The 20,185-nt window shown below is 39.5% G+C and overlaps 1 protein-coding gene across 3 annotated transcripts; it reads left to right on the top strand.

The window, feature by feature from the left end:
• Positions 1–1,735: 1,735 nt before the first annotated feature.
• mov10l1 (Mov10 like RISC complex RNA helicase 1) lies at positions 1,736–16,592 on the top strand. 3 transcript variants are annotated; one of them, XM_042496462.1, is made up of 27 exons: positions 1,736–1,907; positions 2,205–2,339; positions 2,463–2,650; positions 2,999–3,158; positions 3,424–3,536; positions 3,769–3,956; positions 4,335–4,475; positions 4,983–5,282; positions 5,493–5,702; positions 6,149–6,263; positions 6,669–6,846; positions 6,954–7,024; positions 7,124–7,215; positions 7,330–7,385; positions 8,314–8,408; positions 8,486–8,558; positions 8,654–8,835; positions 9,942–10,088; positions 10,391–10,512; positions 10,604–10,703; positions 11,100–11,246; positions 11,588–11,761; positions 11,927–12,076; positions 12,279–12,386; positions 14,687–14,827; positions 14,926–15,017; positions 16,322–16,592. In XM_042496462.1, exons 2-27 carry the CDS (start codon positions 2,243–2,245, stop codon positions 16,350–16,352), a joined length of 3,471 nt encoding a protein of 1,156 aa, XP_042352396.1. In that variant the 5' UTR covers positions 1,736–1,907; positions 2,205–2,242; the 3' UTR covers positions 16,353–16,592. The 3 variants fall into 3 exon arrangements, with proteins under 3 accessions (XP_042352396.1, XP_042352394.1, XP_042352397.1); XM_042496460.1 differs by having other exon boundaries at positions 1,736–1,912; XM_042496463.1 differs by lacking the exon at positions 4,335–4,475 and having other exon boundaries at positions 1,736–1,912.
• Positions 16,593–20,185: the final 3,593 nt, after the last annotated feature.

Genomic DNA, 20,185 nt, shown 5'->3' with positions numbered 1-20,185 from the left:
CCTTGGGCCACTTGCATTATTAAAAAAAACCCCTGCATATTTGGCAACCTTGGTGGGCACACAGTAAGAATCTTAAGTGAAATATGGTTCTAATACTAAGACATAAAGGAGTGAAGGCTGTAAAGATCTAACTTGGCAGCAACAATATATTCAAAAGGTCTGTCTAGCTGAGTCAAGGATTGATCTTACGCTAAAATAATACTGAGTGGCATTAAGAGTTTTGTGCCGTTTACTTTGACAGTGTGTATAAAAGGAGAGGTGGATAATGATAGGGGAATATTTCACACCATCAGATGAGCAGATTGATGACTGATCTGCATAGTTGGTCATAAATTCATTGAATTGACTGAAGACACACTGGCAGATTGCAGGTGTGATGTGACGGCACTAAAGTACAGCAGAGTGTTGCTGAAAAATAGTACAAAAGATATTTTCCTTGCAGGTGTAAAATCTCCCAATAAAAGTTTTTCCATGAGTTGCCAAAAAATGCCAAAGTGCCAAAAAATAGTACATTTGCAAAAGAAGAGAGGTGAATTAGACAGTTGTGAGTAAACAAATAGTGTTTTAATGCTTAAATGTGTCTGTGAAAGCTGGATAAATGTAGTTTCTGATTACTTTCCTGGTGAGTTGCATCCAGTTAATTTTGCAAAACCTAGAGGGTTCACAGTGGATACTCTGTATGAATATTAATCCACAACATATGGTGTAAGCCATCTGTTAAAACAACTTGGAGATCTGTATTTATTTAGTCTCACAGAATGAGATTTTAAACTGCATTAGCAAAAACAAACAACTGTGGAGAGTATAGCAAACAAATTATGATTATTACACAGTGTTGGGAAGGTTATTTTTGAGATGTAATGGGTTACAGATGACTAATTGCCCTGTAAAAAATGCAAAAGGTTACATAACTATTTTAATTAGGCTACTTCATCAAAGTAATGTAACTTAAACCATTACGTTTGATTACCTTTTGACCATGTTTCACCAAATTTCTCATAACACCTGCCCTTGTCATAACCTTTGACTGAAAAATATTGCATAAAATATATCCAACAAACTTGTATCTCTCAAAATTAATTTTTGTTGATGACAACTGCACTTTTTGTATGACTGAGCAAGAAAGCTTAACTCACCTTTTTTATGGTTGTTCATATTGTGCTGCATTCTGGAAATACCTAGAGAATAATATACTATGTCCAACATCACACACTTATACACTTATGAAGAAAGAAATGCCATTACTTCCTTTGAATGTAAGGGGAAAAAATCTGTACTATTATTAACTTCTTTATTTCATTGGAAAAATGTCATATTCATAAAGCCAAATGCTCCAACTCCACTCTCTTTATTTAAGTTATTTTTAACTGAAACACAATTTTATTTTGGGTCTCTTAAATTTGTAACAAATAAGAAATGCATTTCTAACTAATATTTATTCAGAATTATTTATCTGAGCACTGTCATCTGTTACTATTTGGAAAAGTCTGTCACCCATTTCTTTTCTTTTCTTTTCATTAATTTACTTTCTGCCATGCGTCATATCACCTTTGTATTTTAAGTTTTTAACTGGTATGACTCAGAGCTCTATAAGAGATTGTTTATTCCAGTGCACTAGTATGACTGACTGTTAGGGCCTCTGAATTTAACCAATCCGCTTATGGGAGGAACGGCGCGTACTAGCCAATCAGAGGAGAGGCGGGCGGGTTTCGCTTTTCACGTACGCATACTTGTGAAGTGCTTTGCATTCAGACTCAAACAGCTAAGGTGTCCGCCCTAACACGAGGACTTTAACTGTAGTTAAGCTTATTTTTTTGCTGAGAACAGTGACTCAAATCTAACCTAACCTTGTTCGCTAAATAATGTTCTCAGTTGCTTCCCTCTACACATCTCCTGTCACGCTATAGGTAAGGTAAGTTTTAGCTACCTAGCATTAGCCGTGGATTTGTAAAACGACGCTAGCATTTTTAAGGTATGAAACATTGATATGATTTACAGGCTAGCACTTGCTATGCTAGTTAACTCGGTTATTTGGGCGTGACAGAAGTTAAGTTTTTTTTCATTAGCTGTTTTAATGAGTTGTCTTTGGTGTATGGATGTGTTAGCCTTTAGAGTAAATTAATACCAATGGCCAATGCATCTACATAACGTCAGGTGACAAATGTTTGCTATGTTTAAAACCCTATCCTGTTCTGTTTTCTTAGTGTGGATAACGAGCTACTTCCGCTACCATTTGACAAACATGCTAACTGCTGTGAGGTGTATGCTGTCCAAGGTGGTTTCTCCATTGTGGAGGACTCAAGAGGTGGATGGAGATGACATGCTCTCCGGTACAGTAGGTAAATACAGCAACCCCACCAAGTATATCCAGATAAGCCGAACTTATTTCCAAACTACCATAGCAGCAGAGCAACAGACATGATGCCATGTCGTCTTTGATTCACATTTCTTTTACTTGTAAGGAACGGAGGATATTCGCCACCTGCGGGGCAGTGTGGTGACCCAGCTGTGCCTTGACTATGGCATGATAGACCATACAATCTACTTCACTAGTGGAGAGGTGTTGGGCGGGATGCCACTGAAAGAAGGGGACGTGGTGAACTGCATAGCTGTACGAGATGGTGCCCAGGGAGGATGGAAAGCTCTCAGGGTGAGAATCATGTGCTTGGCCACAGCATATATTGACAAAGAGGATTCAGTTTATGTTTGCTTGTGTCTGTTAAGTTGTTTTTTGGGGAGAATGGTGATATAGGACATACAGTATTTCACATATATGCTCCGTCCTTATCAAATATCAGAATCCAAACGTTGATGCATCTCTTTTGCTGTTTTGTTATTCCACTTTGAGTTATTGTACACTGAAAGGGGACTCAGGCCCATGTGTTAATTTAACCTATACTTGTTTATTGTTCCCTCTGCGTACAGTGAATCAGTTAGGAAAATAGGGCCATCATGATGAACATTTGTCAGACATGCACCATTTAATCCTGTCACTTAGGTGGAGAAGAGTGCAGATGCTTGGGAAGATGGAGGAGCAAGCTCCCTAGAAGCTGACACTATGCAGCTGCGGCCTCTCATCGGCACAGTCACATCATTTGATGGAGATGGCGGCTACATAAACCAGACTACATATTTCCCACGCAGCAGTCTATGGGAAGGTACCGATACTCAATGTACTTTACACGCTAAAATTGTGAGCCTCTCGACTCCACGATGCCTTGTACAGTGGTCTTTCAGTCCCAGAACTGTCTTTTTGACAGATTTTACAGCTATATTTTTACAGTTGATGTTTGGTTAGCTCTTAGACCGAGAGTAGATTAGACACACTCACAGCCACACCAAAATTTATGAGCCCTTGGCTAAGGACTGATGTTAACGTTTCTGCCTATTGGCACACTGTGTATTTTCTCTCCTTTTTGTCAGGTTATGAGCCAATGAAAGGAGACTGGGTCCAAGCAAAATATTTTATCAATCCTACCCAGTGGACCACCCAGGCTTGTTCTGTGGCCCCCTTACGATACTGCCGCCTAGACCGGGTAATTGCATCACTGAACATTTTTTGCTATACTCACTCTACAATTTAGTCCTTTTTTAGTACTAAAAATGCATTTGTATAACACATTGCACATAATTCTGATAAAGTATTCATGCTTAAAAGCTCATTTATCTCTGTCTATTCCGACTGAGTAATATTAAAACATTTTTTAGTTATAAATCTAGTGATTTCTTTTATTTCTTTGCCCTCTCTGAATGATCCATTATCTCCAGGTGCAAGTGACCAGCGTGTATGATAAAAATGGAGTAGCGGATGATAGTGTGTTCTTCAGCTTGGACTCTCTGCTGCTCCCTGCCCACTACCAGCCTTTACCAGGACACCTCGTCAACCTGGTAATGGTGGAGAGCAGTCAGTCCTTCTACTACTGGAGGGCCCTGTGCATGGCACCCTGCCTTCAGAGGTATTGTACTTAAATCTTTACAGTGCTGCAACTAAGGAGGATTTTCTAATGTCAAAAAATAGTGAATCACATCTTTGCAGAGCTAAAGGTGATTTCTTCAAACGCTTCTTTAGTCTGACCAAAGGTCAGTAACTCAGAGGTATTCAGATTACTATGATATGTGACAACTTATCAGCAAATCCTCCCACTTGTGAACCTTGACGGTGATGTTTGTCACATTTTTTCACTATTTTAGCTCAATAAATGACTGAATCAACAAATCATTTCAGCCCTGTTTCTTTATAATCTGAATTATAATAATAGTTTTCTTATACATTAAAATGCTGTTGTGGGTGATAGAGATCAGTATGTTGAAGGTTTTTGTTGTTGTTGTTGCAGTGGGAATACCTCTGCCACACGTCTCCCAGAGGTTGAACTCGAGAGCATTTTGGAAAACAAAGGGGGGCTGGATGTCACAGACTATGGCCAGTTCGGGGATCTGATGATTGGGGACAAACAGGAGTTGGTACTCTGGATACAGTGAGTGACCAAAGAAGCAAGAAAATATTTATATTCAGAGTAAAACTGAATTATAACACAAAGTTACAAACCTCTGTAAACTATAAGTATAGTTCTTATCATTATCCAAGAACATTTTTTATTTTTTATGCCTCCAAGCTGACGGCAGCATTGGTCTGAGGCATTATGTTTTCAGTATGTCCCATTATCGTGAATTTAATATCTCAGGAACGCTTTAAGGGAATTGCTTCAGTTTTCCCACAAATGTACACTTGGACTCAGCTATGAGCGCCCCATATCGACTGAGTCCTTTTCCCGTCTATATTTGGCTATACACACGCACACAGGCATAATTACTCAAAAGTCATCTTAAAATAAAAAAAAACCTCAAACGTGGGTCTTTAGTTTAAATCTCTCAAATGAGGTGACTATGGCAAACATGTTACAGAGCAAATCACTTTTATATATGATAGCACCTGTAGCACAGTACACTGTATTGTCTGTTCGTAATCTGGGTCTGTCTCACAGGAACAAAGGCTCAGAGACCCACAGGCTGAAGTGCTGTGACTTTGCTGGCTGGGACTCAGAGGAACAATTTACCCTGGTTACTGTCAAAGGCCCCGCACCACTGACACGGAAACGACAGCCCTCGCAAGAAAACTGCTCTGAGTCCTCAGAAAAACAAGTCAGTAATGCAAATGAGGAATTGAAAGAAAATGGTAAGGTGCTGAAGGAAACAACCCAATCCCCTGCTGTAAGGAGAGAGGAGACAGATGTGGATATTCAACCAGGAGAGCGGTTGTCTGTTGTAGTGGCCTGTCAAGCAAAGTAAGTTATTTTTTAAACTCTTGTAGTTACAACAGAATTGGATAACAGAAGCAGAGATAAAAGAAATGGATTAATATAAAATAGAAGGTTTTTGACTTTACCTACTGTATTTCTGGTCATGCTGTCTTATCATAAAAAAAGCTCTGTTGAGTTGTCAAGTGTATTTGTGGAGCTCTGGTTAAAATGTTGTCCTACAACTGAACTGCTCAGGAGCCTTGGAAGCTGTGCTGAGCTACTGTTGCTGCACTTCTCCTTGTTCACCATTGGGAGGCGCCTGGAGGTCACAGTGGGTAGTCAGGAGGAGAGCCTGCTGCAGCCCTCTGCGCCCTACAATACCAAAGAAGGCCCAAAAGATGGTCACCTGGACTCAGCAATGCCTGCTCATGTGATCACTGTCTCTGCTCCAAAAGACAAACCAAGGTATCAAAATAACTGATACCATTGCTGCCTCAGGAGGAGCAGCAAGCTTGAAATTACTTGCCTGCCAATTTTCCAGCTACTCTATTTGCCACTTATTATGTGCACTCAGTGACACTAATATGTAAGTATATATGATGACAATAATGAATAGGTCTTTATTAATGTATCACTGTTTTGCATGCAGGGAGCTTCAGTTTGTCTTTGCAGTCTTCATTATCTCCAGAAGTCATTATCCATTTTTTTTAGATGGATTAAAAAAATGGAGAAATGGCTAATACACAAAACTAAGTATCATCCCTGTTGCTGCTAAGACCGAGGATTTTTAATGTCATAGTTTGGTCGACTTGTGTGTGAAATTTTGTTCTGCCATCCCTAAAGGAAGGTATTTTATACAAAATGAATTACTTATACTGGCTCTTGTTTGAGAATGAGTTTTCCACCTGTAGGCTCACCAAGCGGCGGATGCCAAACTACCTACCTAACTACCCGTTGCCTCAGGCTCTCCGAGACTGTGTGGAGGCACGGAGCGATGTGTTGGTAGTACAGCCCTGTCTGGGAGAGGTGAGCACGCCCATTATGAAGTTTAGCTGCTCATATAGACGAAAGTAAATGTTGCAGATAAAGATTTGGATTATGGTTACCTGCAAAATAAATGTGTTGATTAATTGTGTATTAAAGTACTTTAGAAAAAGGAGATGACCAATATGTATTTGCCTTATGCCTTCTGAATCAGCATCCTAACAAAGGTGTAAACCTTTGGGCCTTTAAATTTCCCAAGCATGTATAATATATATTTTTTAAAAAACACCCTTTATTTAGGGGACACGGATTGCCACAAAATTGGCTCCAGTGGCTGCTTTTCTCAGTCTTGCTTCTTTTAGTAAGGGAGAGAGAAAAAGTATCATTTGCCTTCAGGTATCAACTAAAATATGACATTTTCCTTTGCTGCTGTGTCTGTTTTCTCAGACACTGTCACCATCCAACATGCGCTCGCGTTTCTCAGTCCTCCTTTGGCTGGAGGAGCTGCATGCTGAGAAGGAAATAAGAGAATTCACAATCAACGGGGCCCTTCTCAGAAAAGGAGCGGTCTACCTGCACCTAGAGGTCGCTGGGTCGGCAGAAGGCCGACCAAGTCTCTGTATAGGTGAGGAGGCCTTTGGTGTCTTTCTTCATCATAGTTTAATTATTGCAAAGGGTTATGTTGGGAGTTTTTTTAGTCAACACAAGGGTTTTAACAAGTTTTTATTGCAGGTGACAGAGTGGTTTTAAAGAAACCACAGAGTAACGGCGTGGTAATGGAGTACATCAGTTATATTACAGAGGTACGGAAATATTTTAAAGAATATAGCCTTTTTCATGTTCCACATAAATAAATGGAAACATTCTTTAAATTTAATCTAATGCTCTTTTTTGACTTACAGATCAACAATGAGAATGTGAGTTTGAGAGTGAACTCAGATTTTCAGCGCAGCTACCTCGGAGAGCCACTTGATGTTGAGTTCTCTTACAACAGGTGGGAAAATAATATGTATTTTTTTTAATTTCATAAACCCAATCCACTCATATTACCCCTTGAAATAGTGCATCATAGTAATAATATGAGGGTTTTGACCATTTGCTTTACCAGATTGACCATGAGGCGCTGTCACAATGCACTTGACCAGACAAAACAGTTTGGGGAGAGTAAGTTAAGGTTTTATTCAAATACCTTTATGTCTTTACACCGTACACCTATGGCATTTTAGACATCATGAAGAAGACAGATTCACAGGTCAACACATACACTGTAGATACAATGACGTGCAATTTACAGGGCTCTTTGGAGGGTACAATATGTGCTTTTTTTTTCACAAGCAAAATATTGTACTGACAACCGTAAGGATGAAAAAGGTTCTGTAAATAAATAGCTAATGAAAAGTGAAGTCCCGAGCCACTGTCTCATCAAAAGGCCTTTCTCACATGATTACACACATTATACATTTTTTATAAAAGGATGTTGACGTTCTTCACCGTCTTGTGGTCTTTTATCAACAGTAAAGCGATATGCTATTTAAAAAAAACCTCTGTAGTGGGAAATCACATATTGAAACTGCCACAAAGTTGACTCCAGAGGGTGCTGTTTGTACCACTCACATCATCTGTAAACTTCTAGTTTTCATTTGTACTGCAGAGTTTCACATAAGCCGTCACAATGGTTAATTTTAAAGACCCACTTTACAGGATTTTCCTAGAAAACAATGTATATACTCATGCATTAGTAATCCTTCTCAGTCTTCACTTATGAGCTTCTATAAAGTGTGTGGCATTGCAGAGACTCTGCCCTCTGCCCGTATTTTCATATTTTCAATGTTTGGGATGCTTTTGGGCATGTACCCCTACAGCGCCTAGTTGAGGTTATGGCATTGTAAAAAAAGTAGTGACCAGGTGCTAGACTGTAAGCAGCAGGAGTCCAAGAGACACAGAGCTGAAAAAATGCATAACACCAGAGGAGAGTTAATTTGGGATTGGTTTTTACTTTCGCCTTCGCTGGCAAGAGCATTTACAAACAGTAACTGATAATCCTGTATGGTATACCTGAAAAAATTGTTAAATAATTTGCGTTGTTGTGCAGTTCTCTTCCCCTCCAGAGTGACTGCTCAGAGCCCTCAGTGGACAGGGACCTGGATAGAGGAGACAGACCAAAACAAAACAACAGAGGACCATGAGGTGAGAGAAAGAAAAACAAAAGACATCAGTGACCTTGAATCTAGTTTTGGTTGAGTGTAATAATATCCGAACAACAGGCTCCAGCTATGGAAAATGGAAACGTGTCAAGCATTTCCATCAACATGAAGTCAAGAGCCACGCAGACTAAAGGTACACATATTAGATGTTTTATATGATACAAGCTTTGCCTGCATATATCAGATAAGATTGAGAGCACCAACAACAAATGTGTGATTTGCTTCTAGACAGTAGACTGCCGTCCAAGCCCATTCCCAGCAAAGGGCACTTCTTTAACCCAGACCTGAACCCCCCTCAGAGAGAGGCAGTGAAGAGGATCCTGGCAGGGGAGTGTCGGCCCATTCCTTATGTACTGTTTGGACCTCCAGGCACCGGAAAGACCATCACCCTCATAGAGGCCATACTACAGGTACACGCCCATAAACACTGGAGTTAAAAGTTTATACAGTCAAGGCTCCTCTGTTTCATAAAATAATATATTCTTATATGTTATCCAACAAGTTATAGCTTTGATTAGATGAAGCAGTCAAAATCAGAAATACTTAATTGATCCCTGGGGGGAAATTGTTGCTTGTTGCAGTTGCTTTGATGCCAGAGAGTTATAGAAAGCAGAAATGAGAAATAAAACAATTAGCATTAGTATGTGAATTTTACAAGTATGAATTACAAGTATGTGTAATGTGCTGAGTTTTTAAAAACAAAGTTTGTGCCTTATGATACAATGTAGTGTGTAAAACTAGTATGTTAAGTTAGAAATTTAAAATATATGCATGATGCTACAATATACAATGAATATATACGTGAGAAAGAGCAGTACCTTGGAACCTGCCAACACCAACTTTATTGTTGGAATTGACTGTTTCCACCTCTGAAAAATAGCTTCTTTTTTTGCCAATACTGTTCAAGTAGTCAAATTGATGGTTTCACGTTATAGTTAGGGTTGGGCAGTTTAGAAATTCCCCTTCTGATGATGTTGCTTAAAGAAAAATGAGAAATTATCATCCAAAAAAAGAGCTGAAGATTGCAATGCAATGATATGGCTAAAACCAAAGAGTCACTGAATAGGCATATTTGCATTAGTTTTTCCAACGAGAATGGCGACTTAGCAATAATGTGGTAGCCTTGCTGTTGCTTTCTCGCTCGAAGTGGAATCAGCATTGGCTATCGTTACATGGATAATAAGTTACAGCCTCAGATGAATGCTAGCATGTTGTTTTTTGTTTGTATTGATTTGCTAAAACAATATGGGGAAGCATATGGAAAGCGACAGAATAGGAGAGACTGAATATAATAACCAATATTATATTTAACAATAATTCATCACATGGCCCAAGCCTAGTTGTAATGTAAACAAAAAGAAATTAAACAAATTGACAGCACTGGTATTGATGGGAAACTTCTCAATAACTTTTAGCTGCAGTAGTGAATATGTCAGGATTAGGTGTCACGCCTGTCAAGTGTACTCCCATTCTGGTAGTCTGCTCATGTGACTACATGAACTCTTTCCCCCTCCAGGTTTACCACTTTGTGCCCAGTAGTCGGATACTCGTATGCACTCCTTCCAACAGTGCTGCTGACCTCATCTGCGTTCGCCTACATGACAGTGGTTTCCTGCATGCTGCAAGTTTGGCCCGTGTCAACGCATCCTCAAGACAGGAAGAGGTACTTAACAGCATCAAGGGGGGAAAAAAGAAAATCCCTGTACTTTCTTTGCCTACATTTAATGTTTAATAATTTACAGTGTGTATGATCAAAGGGAAAATATGCATGCTCCTGTGTGCAGTAAGGTCTTTACAGATGTCACAGCTATTCGCCACCATGTTAGGTGGTACGGTTGCCAGTAATCCTCTATAAATAATAGATGAGGTTGTGATAAGGTGCTTTGTCTGCATTTACCTTTAACACATTACTTCACCATCTAAAATTTACGTCCCATGTTGGTGTTACTTTTTTTCAAATCTTAGTCCATCCCAGAAGTGCTGAGACTGTACTCGAAGGCAGGAGAAGACATTCGTCATGCCTCCTATCACAGGATCGTGGTCAGCACCTGCTCCAGCGCTGGCATGTTCCATAATATAGGAATCCAGTAAGGACTGGGTTATAGTAGGGGTAGTTCAGATGCAGATACATCTCCTACTATCTGAGTTCACTAACTGTTGATCTTTAATTTTTCTCAGAGTGGGTCATTTCACCCATGTGTTTCTGGATGAAGCCGGCCAGGCCACAGAACCAGAGTCCCTGATCCCCATGAGTTTTATATCAGAGAGAGATGGACAGGTCTGCACAAACACACACATATACTGACTACACTCGCACCTTAAAGGCTCTGTCCAGCAGCCAAGTGTTAATTTACACCAGTTATGTTTCCAGTGTGGATCCAAAAGAGCAACAGCTGGGTTTGTTTTTATCGTTTACTCATTACCTATTTATGGGTGAGCCATATTGTACAAAGATTTTTTTCATGCATGAAGTATTTTCTGAGCTGTGTTCAGACTTGCGACAGGATTCCCCATACATTCACAGCTTAATTAATTTCAGACTCATAAGTCTGTATGGTTGTGTTTTTTTAAGGAAAAAAGCTATGAAAACAGAAAACAGTGAGCCTTTATGATCATTAAAAACCTGCCCGATCTTTACTGATTAAAGCAACTTTTTCTCCCCTCACCTACTTAGATAGTGCTGGCTGGAGACCCCTGTCAGTTGGGTCCAATTGTAAAGTCCAAGCTGGCTGCTGCCTTTGGCCTGGGGGTGTCTCTATTGGAGAGGCTGATGGCCAACCCGCTGTACTGCAGACATGACTGGGGATACAACCCAAAACTGGTTGGTGCACTGTGTACAAAATCTATCCACACACACACGCACACACACACACACACACACACATACATATATATGTATGTATATATTTATTTATTTTTTACAGTGTTCTTTAGAAGTATGTATCACTGACATTAATGAAAATGTTCCACATGCTATGCAGATGCAATGCTGCATGGCACCTGGTGACGTGTAGCATATTTACCTTTCTCTCTTTTATATTTTGGTGCCATTATTGATTTGATTAGCACAAGTGGCTCATCACAGAGGAATTTGTTGAAGAATACTTGCATGCGCTGTTTGCAAAATTTTGACTGGTTAAAGCCGGTTTCTTACTACTACAGGTGACCAAGCTGATCTACAACTACCGTTCTCACGAGGCCTTGATCACGCTGCCCTCTAAGCTCTTCTACAAGAACGAACTGTGTGTCAAAGCTCCCAGGGCCACAGTAGAGTCTCTTTGCCAGTGGACAACCCTGCCCAAAAAAGGCTTCCCACTCCTCTTCCATGGAGTTAGGGTGAGTGGTCTTAAGACTTGAAGATTGGAAACATGCATCTTCACAGAGTTTTCAGTTTTTTAGGTACATCTGGAAAATCTAATTCTTGTTGGGCTTTTCATGTTCATTCAAGTTACTGGGATATTCAGCTCCCACATTTATTCAGGGGATTTTGTTCTTCCCTAGGGCACAGAAATGAGGGAAGGTAACAACCCATCATGGTTCAACCCAGTGGAGGCTGTACAGGTCATGCTCTACTGCTGCCAGCTGGCCAAGAAGCTCTACAACCCTGTGGATGCCTCTGATATTGGCATCATTGCCCCGTACAAGAAACAGGTCAGACTGCACCGTATAATGCCTAAAGTCAGGTCTAATATCAAAGCATTGAAGCAATTTAGTTGCACGAGAGAGAAATCCTTTCTTTTTTTTATCTTACCAGAGTGGGGAAAAAGCTATTTCAGTGTAATTTCATATTAAACTCAAGGGTAGCTTAAGTGGCGTTGCATATATTGTGACTCGGGACTGTCTTTGTGTCCAGTGTGAGAAGATTCGAGTGCTGCTGGGCAAGGTCGGCCTGTCTGACATCAAAGTGGGCTCTGTGGAGGAGTTCCAAGGACAAGAGTTCCTCGCCATCATCATGTCTACGGTAGGCAAAAAATACACTTTTTGTTAGGGATGCAAAATATTGGGTTCTTTGCCAATATTTGATATGCTGATATATAACAATTTATTTGGCATAGGATGGATACTGATATATCCACTTTATTTCCCCACCCAATTTTAAGTGATGATCAAGTCTCCTCTGTTGAAGAATTCACATCATATCATGCACACTCTTATTGTGATGGCCCACCAGCAAATGAAGGCATAAAATACAATGCTGTTCAGTGTATGTAATATTCATTTAGTGTGCAAAATAAGAAAAATACTTGAACCTAGGGTTGGTCTTTTGTACATGTTCACTATGTCAATATGGGTGTTTGATACTGGCAGAAATCAGCATATTGACCAATTCTGATATTTTAAACCAATATCTGCTAAAACAGATGACTGATATTATTGTGCATCCCTACAGTTTTGGAAACAGAAGTTACAAACATCAGAATGTGCTTTCTTCCAAATAAGATGCCCATGTTTTAACTTGAAGTGGCATCTTCTTTAATTAAGTGCAGATTCTGTAGAGCAAAACGGCACATTTTTTGTGATACAAGTATGTAATAGAGATTGGATGAGTTTTTGAAAGCTGTAAAAAATACTTTAAAAAAAAAAGACTTAACATCACATACCTAGGGCTGTCATCACCAAATGGCGGACCTCAATCGGGGGCACGGACCCAGTGCGGTTCTATCTGGACCCATGACCAATTTGTGCTATGCAACTCTAAGCTAATTATTAGTGGATAGTGATGTGTGGGTTTGGTGAGCTTACTATAAAAATATCAAACATTAAAAAGTGGCAAAGAGACAAAGTGACAGACACATAGGTGTAGTTAGTTAAACCATCTTTACCTCACCTCTCTCTGTCTTTCACAAACTGTCACACACACACACACACACACACACAAACCGTGGTGCTTGATCTGTACAGCCTGATCTCACTTTCAACTTGTCAAAATACCCGCCTTTTATCAGTGGACTTCATTGCTTAATTTGCTGTTTAGGTGGTGTTCGCTAAGTCAAGCTGAAATGAATTGGCATCTTTTATAAATTGGATGCTGCTTGGTCCATTTCTTAATGCAAGACTAGGGACAAAGCCATAGCTCTTATTTAACATTTTGTTTTTTTGGCTACATGCTCATATTAAAACATGTGGTTTTATTTTTCACATTAGCCTACCCATCTAGACCATCTGTATACCTGTGACTGCTTCATAAAATGTTGGCCTGAGGTCAAGTCTGCTTGGTAACCCCTGCACTACAAAGCAACATTTTTTAAAATGGTGTCGTTTAGCACCACAGTGTGGTCAGTTTGTGTAATTTTTGTTGGATGAGGTGTTAAACCTACGTCTGCTATGTTTTGGGGATGTAGGTGTTGCAGTTTCTGAGATCCTGATAAATTTAGGGCAGAGGAGGATTTTTTGTTCACGTATCAGCCAAAAGTGTGTTAGTCGCTGCTGTCATATTAAAAATAAAAATCTATATCCACGTTTTGCCTCAATCACAGCTGGCACGCTACTGATTCAACACAAGTTTGTGAAATGACATAACATTAGCTTAGCTGTCTTCCCAGTGTCTTGTGATGCTCAAATATGTTGATTTGTCCGTGTGCCTTTTTTTTTCAAATCTGAAGATATCCGATGTGACTGGGATCTGGTGACTGTGGATGTTAAAACAGACAAAGCAGCAATCTCTCTCTTTTGACTTTGTGTAGCCAAATGATGTGTGAGCAAGATTTTTACACACAAATTCATCCTAGGTATATATATTTTTTCTTCAGTTCTAAATGCTTCCTCAAGAGATCTATATCAGCTTTGTCTGACTAAAAACAAAATGTTTATTTATCATACCGATAGTATTTGTGTATATGCAGGAGGGCAGCTAATGTCCTCGGTCTTGGGTAGCTGGTGAGAGGTCTGAATTCTGTCATAGTGTGTTTTTTTTTAGTCTAAACCTTACCAACCATTTTCTGTCTTTAGCTTGCAACCAGATTTTTAGAAGTAGGTTGATATAAGATGCAGTAATTATTGTTTTGGTTACTTATACCATGTATCTATCAGTAAGACTGTGTAATGCATGATGATATGAGACATAATGAAAGTGAAAAAATGCTATCTTGTAGCATTTTTAAAATAACGTGTTGGGTTTCCCTCACTGAAAAAGCAGATGGCGTCATCCATTTCAAATGAAGAAAAACAGTCCATGGGAGCACAAACATCAGTCATAACCGTCCCACAGTTTTTTCCTTATTTTGGCCGTTACTCAGTTCATTTCATTCTCTTATAACATAGGTGCGCTCTAATGAATCAGTAGAGAGCGATGATTTGCAGAGTTCACTCGGCTTTCTGTCCAACCCCAAACGCTTCAACGTGGCCATCACTCGTCCCAAAGCCCTGCTCTTGATTGTTGGAAACCCCCACCTACTCATCAGGGTGAGTGACAAAGCATTTGATCCTGGGTTTTACACAGTATGTGTAATAATTGATATTTGTGTGTAGCCAGCCTTTTAAATGTCTTAATGTCCTCACAGGATCCATGCTTTAGGACTCTGCTGGAGTACTGTTTCAGCAATGGGGCATATCTGGGCTGTGACCCTCCTACCTCACTGAGGGACAGTCCGATGTATGTAAACTGATCAGCCATCACACAGTCGTTATTCATTATTAGTAGGCAGACTTGTACAATCTCATGCAATCAGTACACCCGATCCATTATAAAGTCTACTTTTATGATGCCTATGTGTGTTATTTGACACTGCCACAGGTATGAATTGAATAATATGTTGAACTATTGAGATCACAGTTAGTAAGGATGCTGTCTTGTGTACAGAGGTGTTATAATATTCTGACCTTCTCATGTAGGGACATTTGGAAGGACACATAACTTGAAACACCTATCAATATTATGTAGTTCAGTGCAACACCACTTTTTATCTGTGACCTAAATAATAAGCATATCATTGACTTTTCACATTTATGACAATTTCATCAAAAAGTGAACATTACAAACTTTGTAAATGCCACATTTATATGGTGCCTGCAGATAAATAAAGCCTTAAAATGTGATCTATACAATGTTACAAATACTCAGCCTTACAAGGCATTATATGGTCTTAAATTTTTTTGGGGGGAGGGGTGGCCGCTTTTATTGCCTTTAATGGACAGGACAGTTTAAGCGTGAAAGGGGGAGAGAGAGTGTGTGAGGTATTAATGGCCAAAGACATTTTATCTTACTTCATTTAATTCCTCATTTCCATCTTTTAATTTATTTTTTGGCAAGAGGAGTCAATCTATACATGGATGTGGGAAAGTCCACATTTCTGATGTTACAAATCTTTTGACCTACCACTGAACCTCTTCAAATCTTTTTACTTTATACATGCACTTACCTGTTGGCAAAATGTAAATTAATATAACTCACTCTAACAACCATATTCCTACACAAAACCTGCCCCTGCACAGGATTATATATACACTACTGACCTTGAAATGCATGAATAAAAAACCCAACATGATTTGTCCAAAAATCTGTTACATTTAGTTTAAAACTATCTTGAAAGGGTCTTAAAGCATGACATTTAACTGTCTGATACCTATAGGTATCTTGATTTATGACATAAGTGTTTGAGTGTTTTGAGGATTTACATGTGTACTTGATAAAGTGGCCACTGAAAGTAGTATTATATCTTGCAGAGTAAAGCATGTCTTTGAATTGCTGCCAGATCATAATTTTGTAGGAACGAGGTAGAGGATGTAAGATGTGTAAATCAGTCGACAACTTGATGTGTTCATACATAAGACAGATGTCACCACATATACAGGCTGTTAATGTAGAAATTGTAAGGGTAAAACTTAATCTGCTTTAGGCTGGCACAGTTTTTATTTGAATTAAAGGAAATGAAAACACGCCTCTTTTTTCTCCTACAGAGCTGCAGAAGAGCAAAGCACTGCTGCGTAAGAGGACAGTAGAATCATGGATGGTGTACCTCTGTCAGCCCGGTTGTTTAATTTTGTTCTAAGTTTGTTTTTTTCCCTTCACATTGCCTTGACTCGTCTGTGTTTTGTCTGTTTGCAAAGTGAGCTAAAGCTGCCTGAATCAGTGTTAACTGAATTGGTAGAAAAGAGACATTTCTTGTTTCTTTAAAAGCCAAATGCAGTTCTAATGGGGTTATAGAAATAAAGATGATGCTTGAGCACACTGCACCATTTTTTCTGTGCCCTGTGATGATTAAGCTTATGTGCTCGACTGTGCGCAAGATTTTTTTAATGGGACTGTCACAGATTATGGATAAATTATTATGAATAACAATGATGGTAATCTGGCTGCACAACAATGCTACGAAAATGATGTGAATGGCATTGGCCTGATTTTTAACAGCGTCAGCAATTTCCCAGTACTTAAGTCTGGGCTCTTCGTTGAGAGTGCAAACTAGATACAAATCAAGATTTTAAAAACACAAGTTAGTAGACTTTATTCAATCTCATATGGGGAAAATCCGCTTGTTACAGCAGGTCAAGAGACAAACGCAAAGGAAAAAAATAATTGAGTGAAATGAAACAAGATAAAAACGTGACAAAAGATAATATAAGTGCTATACACACTGTTCACACCTTTCACTTTTGCAGATATTGTATGACCATGATGGATGGATGACTTTTATCATGTTCAGTGTGTTACCCTGGGTTAGTGTACTGACTCGATTCACAGATCGCTGTAGTTTCCAGGGGCAAACTGTCTGCTCGTCTCGGCGTGGCAGCGTCTGCCCACAAGGCCCGGAGACTGGATGTGACAATTGAGTGCTACTGACAGTCTGCACAGGGACTGTCAGTCCTACTGGAGCCCAGCAGGATGGAGAGGGGGGGGGGTTAGGGATATCAGGGAAGAGAAAAGAGGCAAATGGGGGTTTAATCTCTTAAGTTAATGAGTCTCTTATGTGCAAGGAGACAGCTTTTATCTGAGTTCACTGTGTTGTAAGGCAGGCCAGCTCAGACAGCCTGTCCCCCCTCCTTTCCTTCCCAAACACACCTCTGTCTTTGATGTATGTCTCAGGTGTTTACACTGCCGTCCCACTCTGCCCATGAAGACTGTACTGTGGAGGGAAAAATAACCAATAAGAATTTATTTTATGCTACTCAAAGCATTTTAGCAAATAACTCTTGCATATACAGATACCTATCTTAGCAAGGTCTTTAGGGGACATGTTTGACATCGGTATATTTACATTGCCACAGTAACTAACTCATAGAAAATTCAAAATGGCTCTTTTAAGATTTTATTTTAAAATAAAATTGACCATGGCGTGCTGTTGTAGTGAGGAGGGCGCTGTATGAGTGTTTGTGAATGCTGTGTTTTGTTATTTACTTTCTGTGGAGCAGCATCAAGATTTCTCTAAATGATGGCACCACATACAGTCTTGCTTCTCTACTTTCAGCTCAACAGTAAAATGTTTTTCAAAACTGAGCTGTTGATAGTGACTGGAAATGTCTTGTTTAAATGGAGAAATTACAGACTGACATTGTTGTGATTGTAAACATGACACATATGCTACAGCAGCTATCTCTGCCAAAGATAAATTCTGGATAATGTGCACTAGCAAACATGATTCCTAAACCAACTCAGTATATTGACATTGCATAGAGCTGAAACAAAATAACTGCCAAGTACAGGGTTCTCTCAGATCCTTAAAGTCATACAAGTCACTGAATTCATTATTATAAAAATAAGCCCTTGTTTTGTAGTTCAAAAAGCTTTAAAGGATTTTTGAATAGTTTTTTTTCTGAGATTGCATTGTAAAATCTCAAAATATTTTGACAAAATTTATTTTCTGTAACAAGTTTACTGAATGCTGCTAGCATTTATGTCACATCAGGAAAATGGAACCAACAAAACTTATGTTTTGTTGCTGGCTGGGATGCTCAAAGCCGAGGATCGATTGTCTGCTAACTTTGTCACTAACTGGGCAAGGTTTCAGCAATGCAATACATATGAGGCTCTGCATATTTTATGCAAAAAGTTTTCCAAACTTGGCATGATCGAAATCAAGTCAGTGGGATCCCACATGCAGAGTGAAACACACAAACTCAAGAAAACCCCTACAAACCCTAGATATTTCCCATTTCTATTCTACTTTTGTTTCCACCGTGGAAAAAAAGTCATATATTATGTTTCAACATTTGGGCAAACTTGGCCCTAACCGTTATAATTAGTGTTGGTTCTTTACAATTTTGGTCAGCGTAAAATTGGTCTTACATTTCATTGCGAGTAGCATTACAAGGTCCAACAAAGGCTTAAATCTAACTTGCCTTTAGCTGCAAGCACACTGTGAGTACAAAAATTATAAAGATCAATGCCCTGTTTGTATGGTAGAAAAAATGGCAATACGGTGTTGTGATTTTAAAGATTGATTTTGCCAGATATTTAGCACAAAATAAACTTTTTTTTTTTAATAGTTGGATGAATTGGAACAGAATCAAATGCATTTGCAAAGATACCAAAGCTGAAATCTGCTGAATGTGTTGAACTTCTAAGAAGAATGTCTTTTGGTTCAGTGTACATCAAGATACTGTAGTTCTGCTCTCTAGTTCAGGGGTAAGGTATGGTTGACAGACAGGTGCCCAACCATTCATCTCACACTCCTATCACCTTCTCATTAACCGAGGCAGGGGCAGGCCACACATTACCAAGACAGACACTGTGTCTACAGGGCAGCCATTAGGCCCAACAACAGACCCCTGCTGGGCTCCTGGCAGGGGGAGCTTGTTAAATGTGTGGACCTATTGTTCTCCTAAATTGGTCTGTGACTCTAATTGCCCAGTTAGTCCCCCTCTTACAGGCAGTACTCGTCTACCCGAACTGGAACCAGCCTCCACTCATCAGATCAGGCTGTAAAAGTTGGCTTAGCTGGGGCCTATGAAGGGCTCTGGCTGGCTTCAAGAGCGTAGACCTTGCTGCAGACGGGGCTGGTATACAGGCACAGAAATGAGAGTAGGGCCAAGTAGAGTGGGGTTTACTTTGGCATGTCTGAATCCACAATGAGCATGGCAGGCTGGGTGGGATAGAGACCTCTGATTCATGAGGGAAAGTCTACAAAAGGCCCAGAGGCATTGGCCCCAGATACACATCTAAATCTGCAGACAGACGACATCCAAACAAATCCGATGATTCTGTAATGTAGCTCTATTGTTAAAGAGAGAGCGAGACAAATTAGCGCTTATGTCTGTGCCTCTGGTCTGCATCTCAGAACGAAATCTCTGCTGTCTTGAATGGAAGTTGGCATGTTATGACTGAGTGTGTATACGTCTGCCTGACGACAGATGTTGCTCTGGTTATTTATGGCAATGTACCATTCTTATGAGATATGTTGAAATCTTGTATATAGAAAATATATGTATATGTCCTTATTTCATGAGCCCTAAACTTCAAGTCAGATTTTTATGTCGAGTGCCAGATCGAATGAGCCAAAGAGGTAGGCTAATAGTATTTTTCATGTGTTTGTGTTATTGGCAGATCAAAGGCAGGTGAGCCTAAAGAGACGCTCCTTTGCTAATGAGAACCTTTTGATAAAATCCTCCAATTAGAAAGCAGGGACACATGAAAGAGACTAGCAATATGAAGGAGACTGCCCGTCTGCCTACATAAACCTCAGATGCATTTTGTGACCCTCAGCAAAGCCTCTTTATGGGATTTAGTTGTTTTACAGATCAGCCAATGCAAAAAAATGGCTGTATACTTTAATTATTGTGCCCAAAGCAAATATAATATAGGAAATGAACAAAATAAGATTCACAATT

The sequence above is a fragment of the Plectropomus leopardus genome, chromosome 11 (assembly GCF_008729295.1).
Source record: "Plectropomus leopardus isolate mb chromosome 11, YSFRI_Pleo_2.0, whole genome shotgun sequence".
NCBI classification, from domain to species: domain Eukaryota; kingdom Metazoa; phylum Chordata; class Actinopteri; order Perciformes; family Serranidae; genus Plectropomus; species Plectropomus leopardus.
The sequence above is the reverse complement of the archived record's forward strand: the minus strand, read 5'-3'. Positions and strand labels throughout refer to the sequence as shown.

Bases quoted from the DNA above. Each gene is read 5' to 3' on its own strand.
- mov10l1 (XM_042496462.1), top strand. From the start codon at position 2,243: ATGCTAACTGCTGTGAGGTGTATGCTGTCCAAGGTGGTTTCTCCATTG. The intron at 6,847-6,953 runs GTGAGGAGGCCT...TTTTTATTGCAG, and splicing joins CCGACCAAGTCTCTGTATAG to GTGACAGAGTGGTTTTAAAG. The intron at 10,513-10,603 runs GTAAGGACTGGG...AATTTTTCTCAG, and splicing joins TTCCATAATATAGGAATCCA to AGTGGGTCATTTCACCCATG.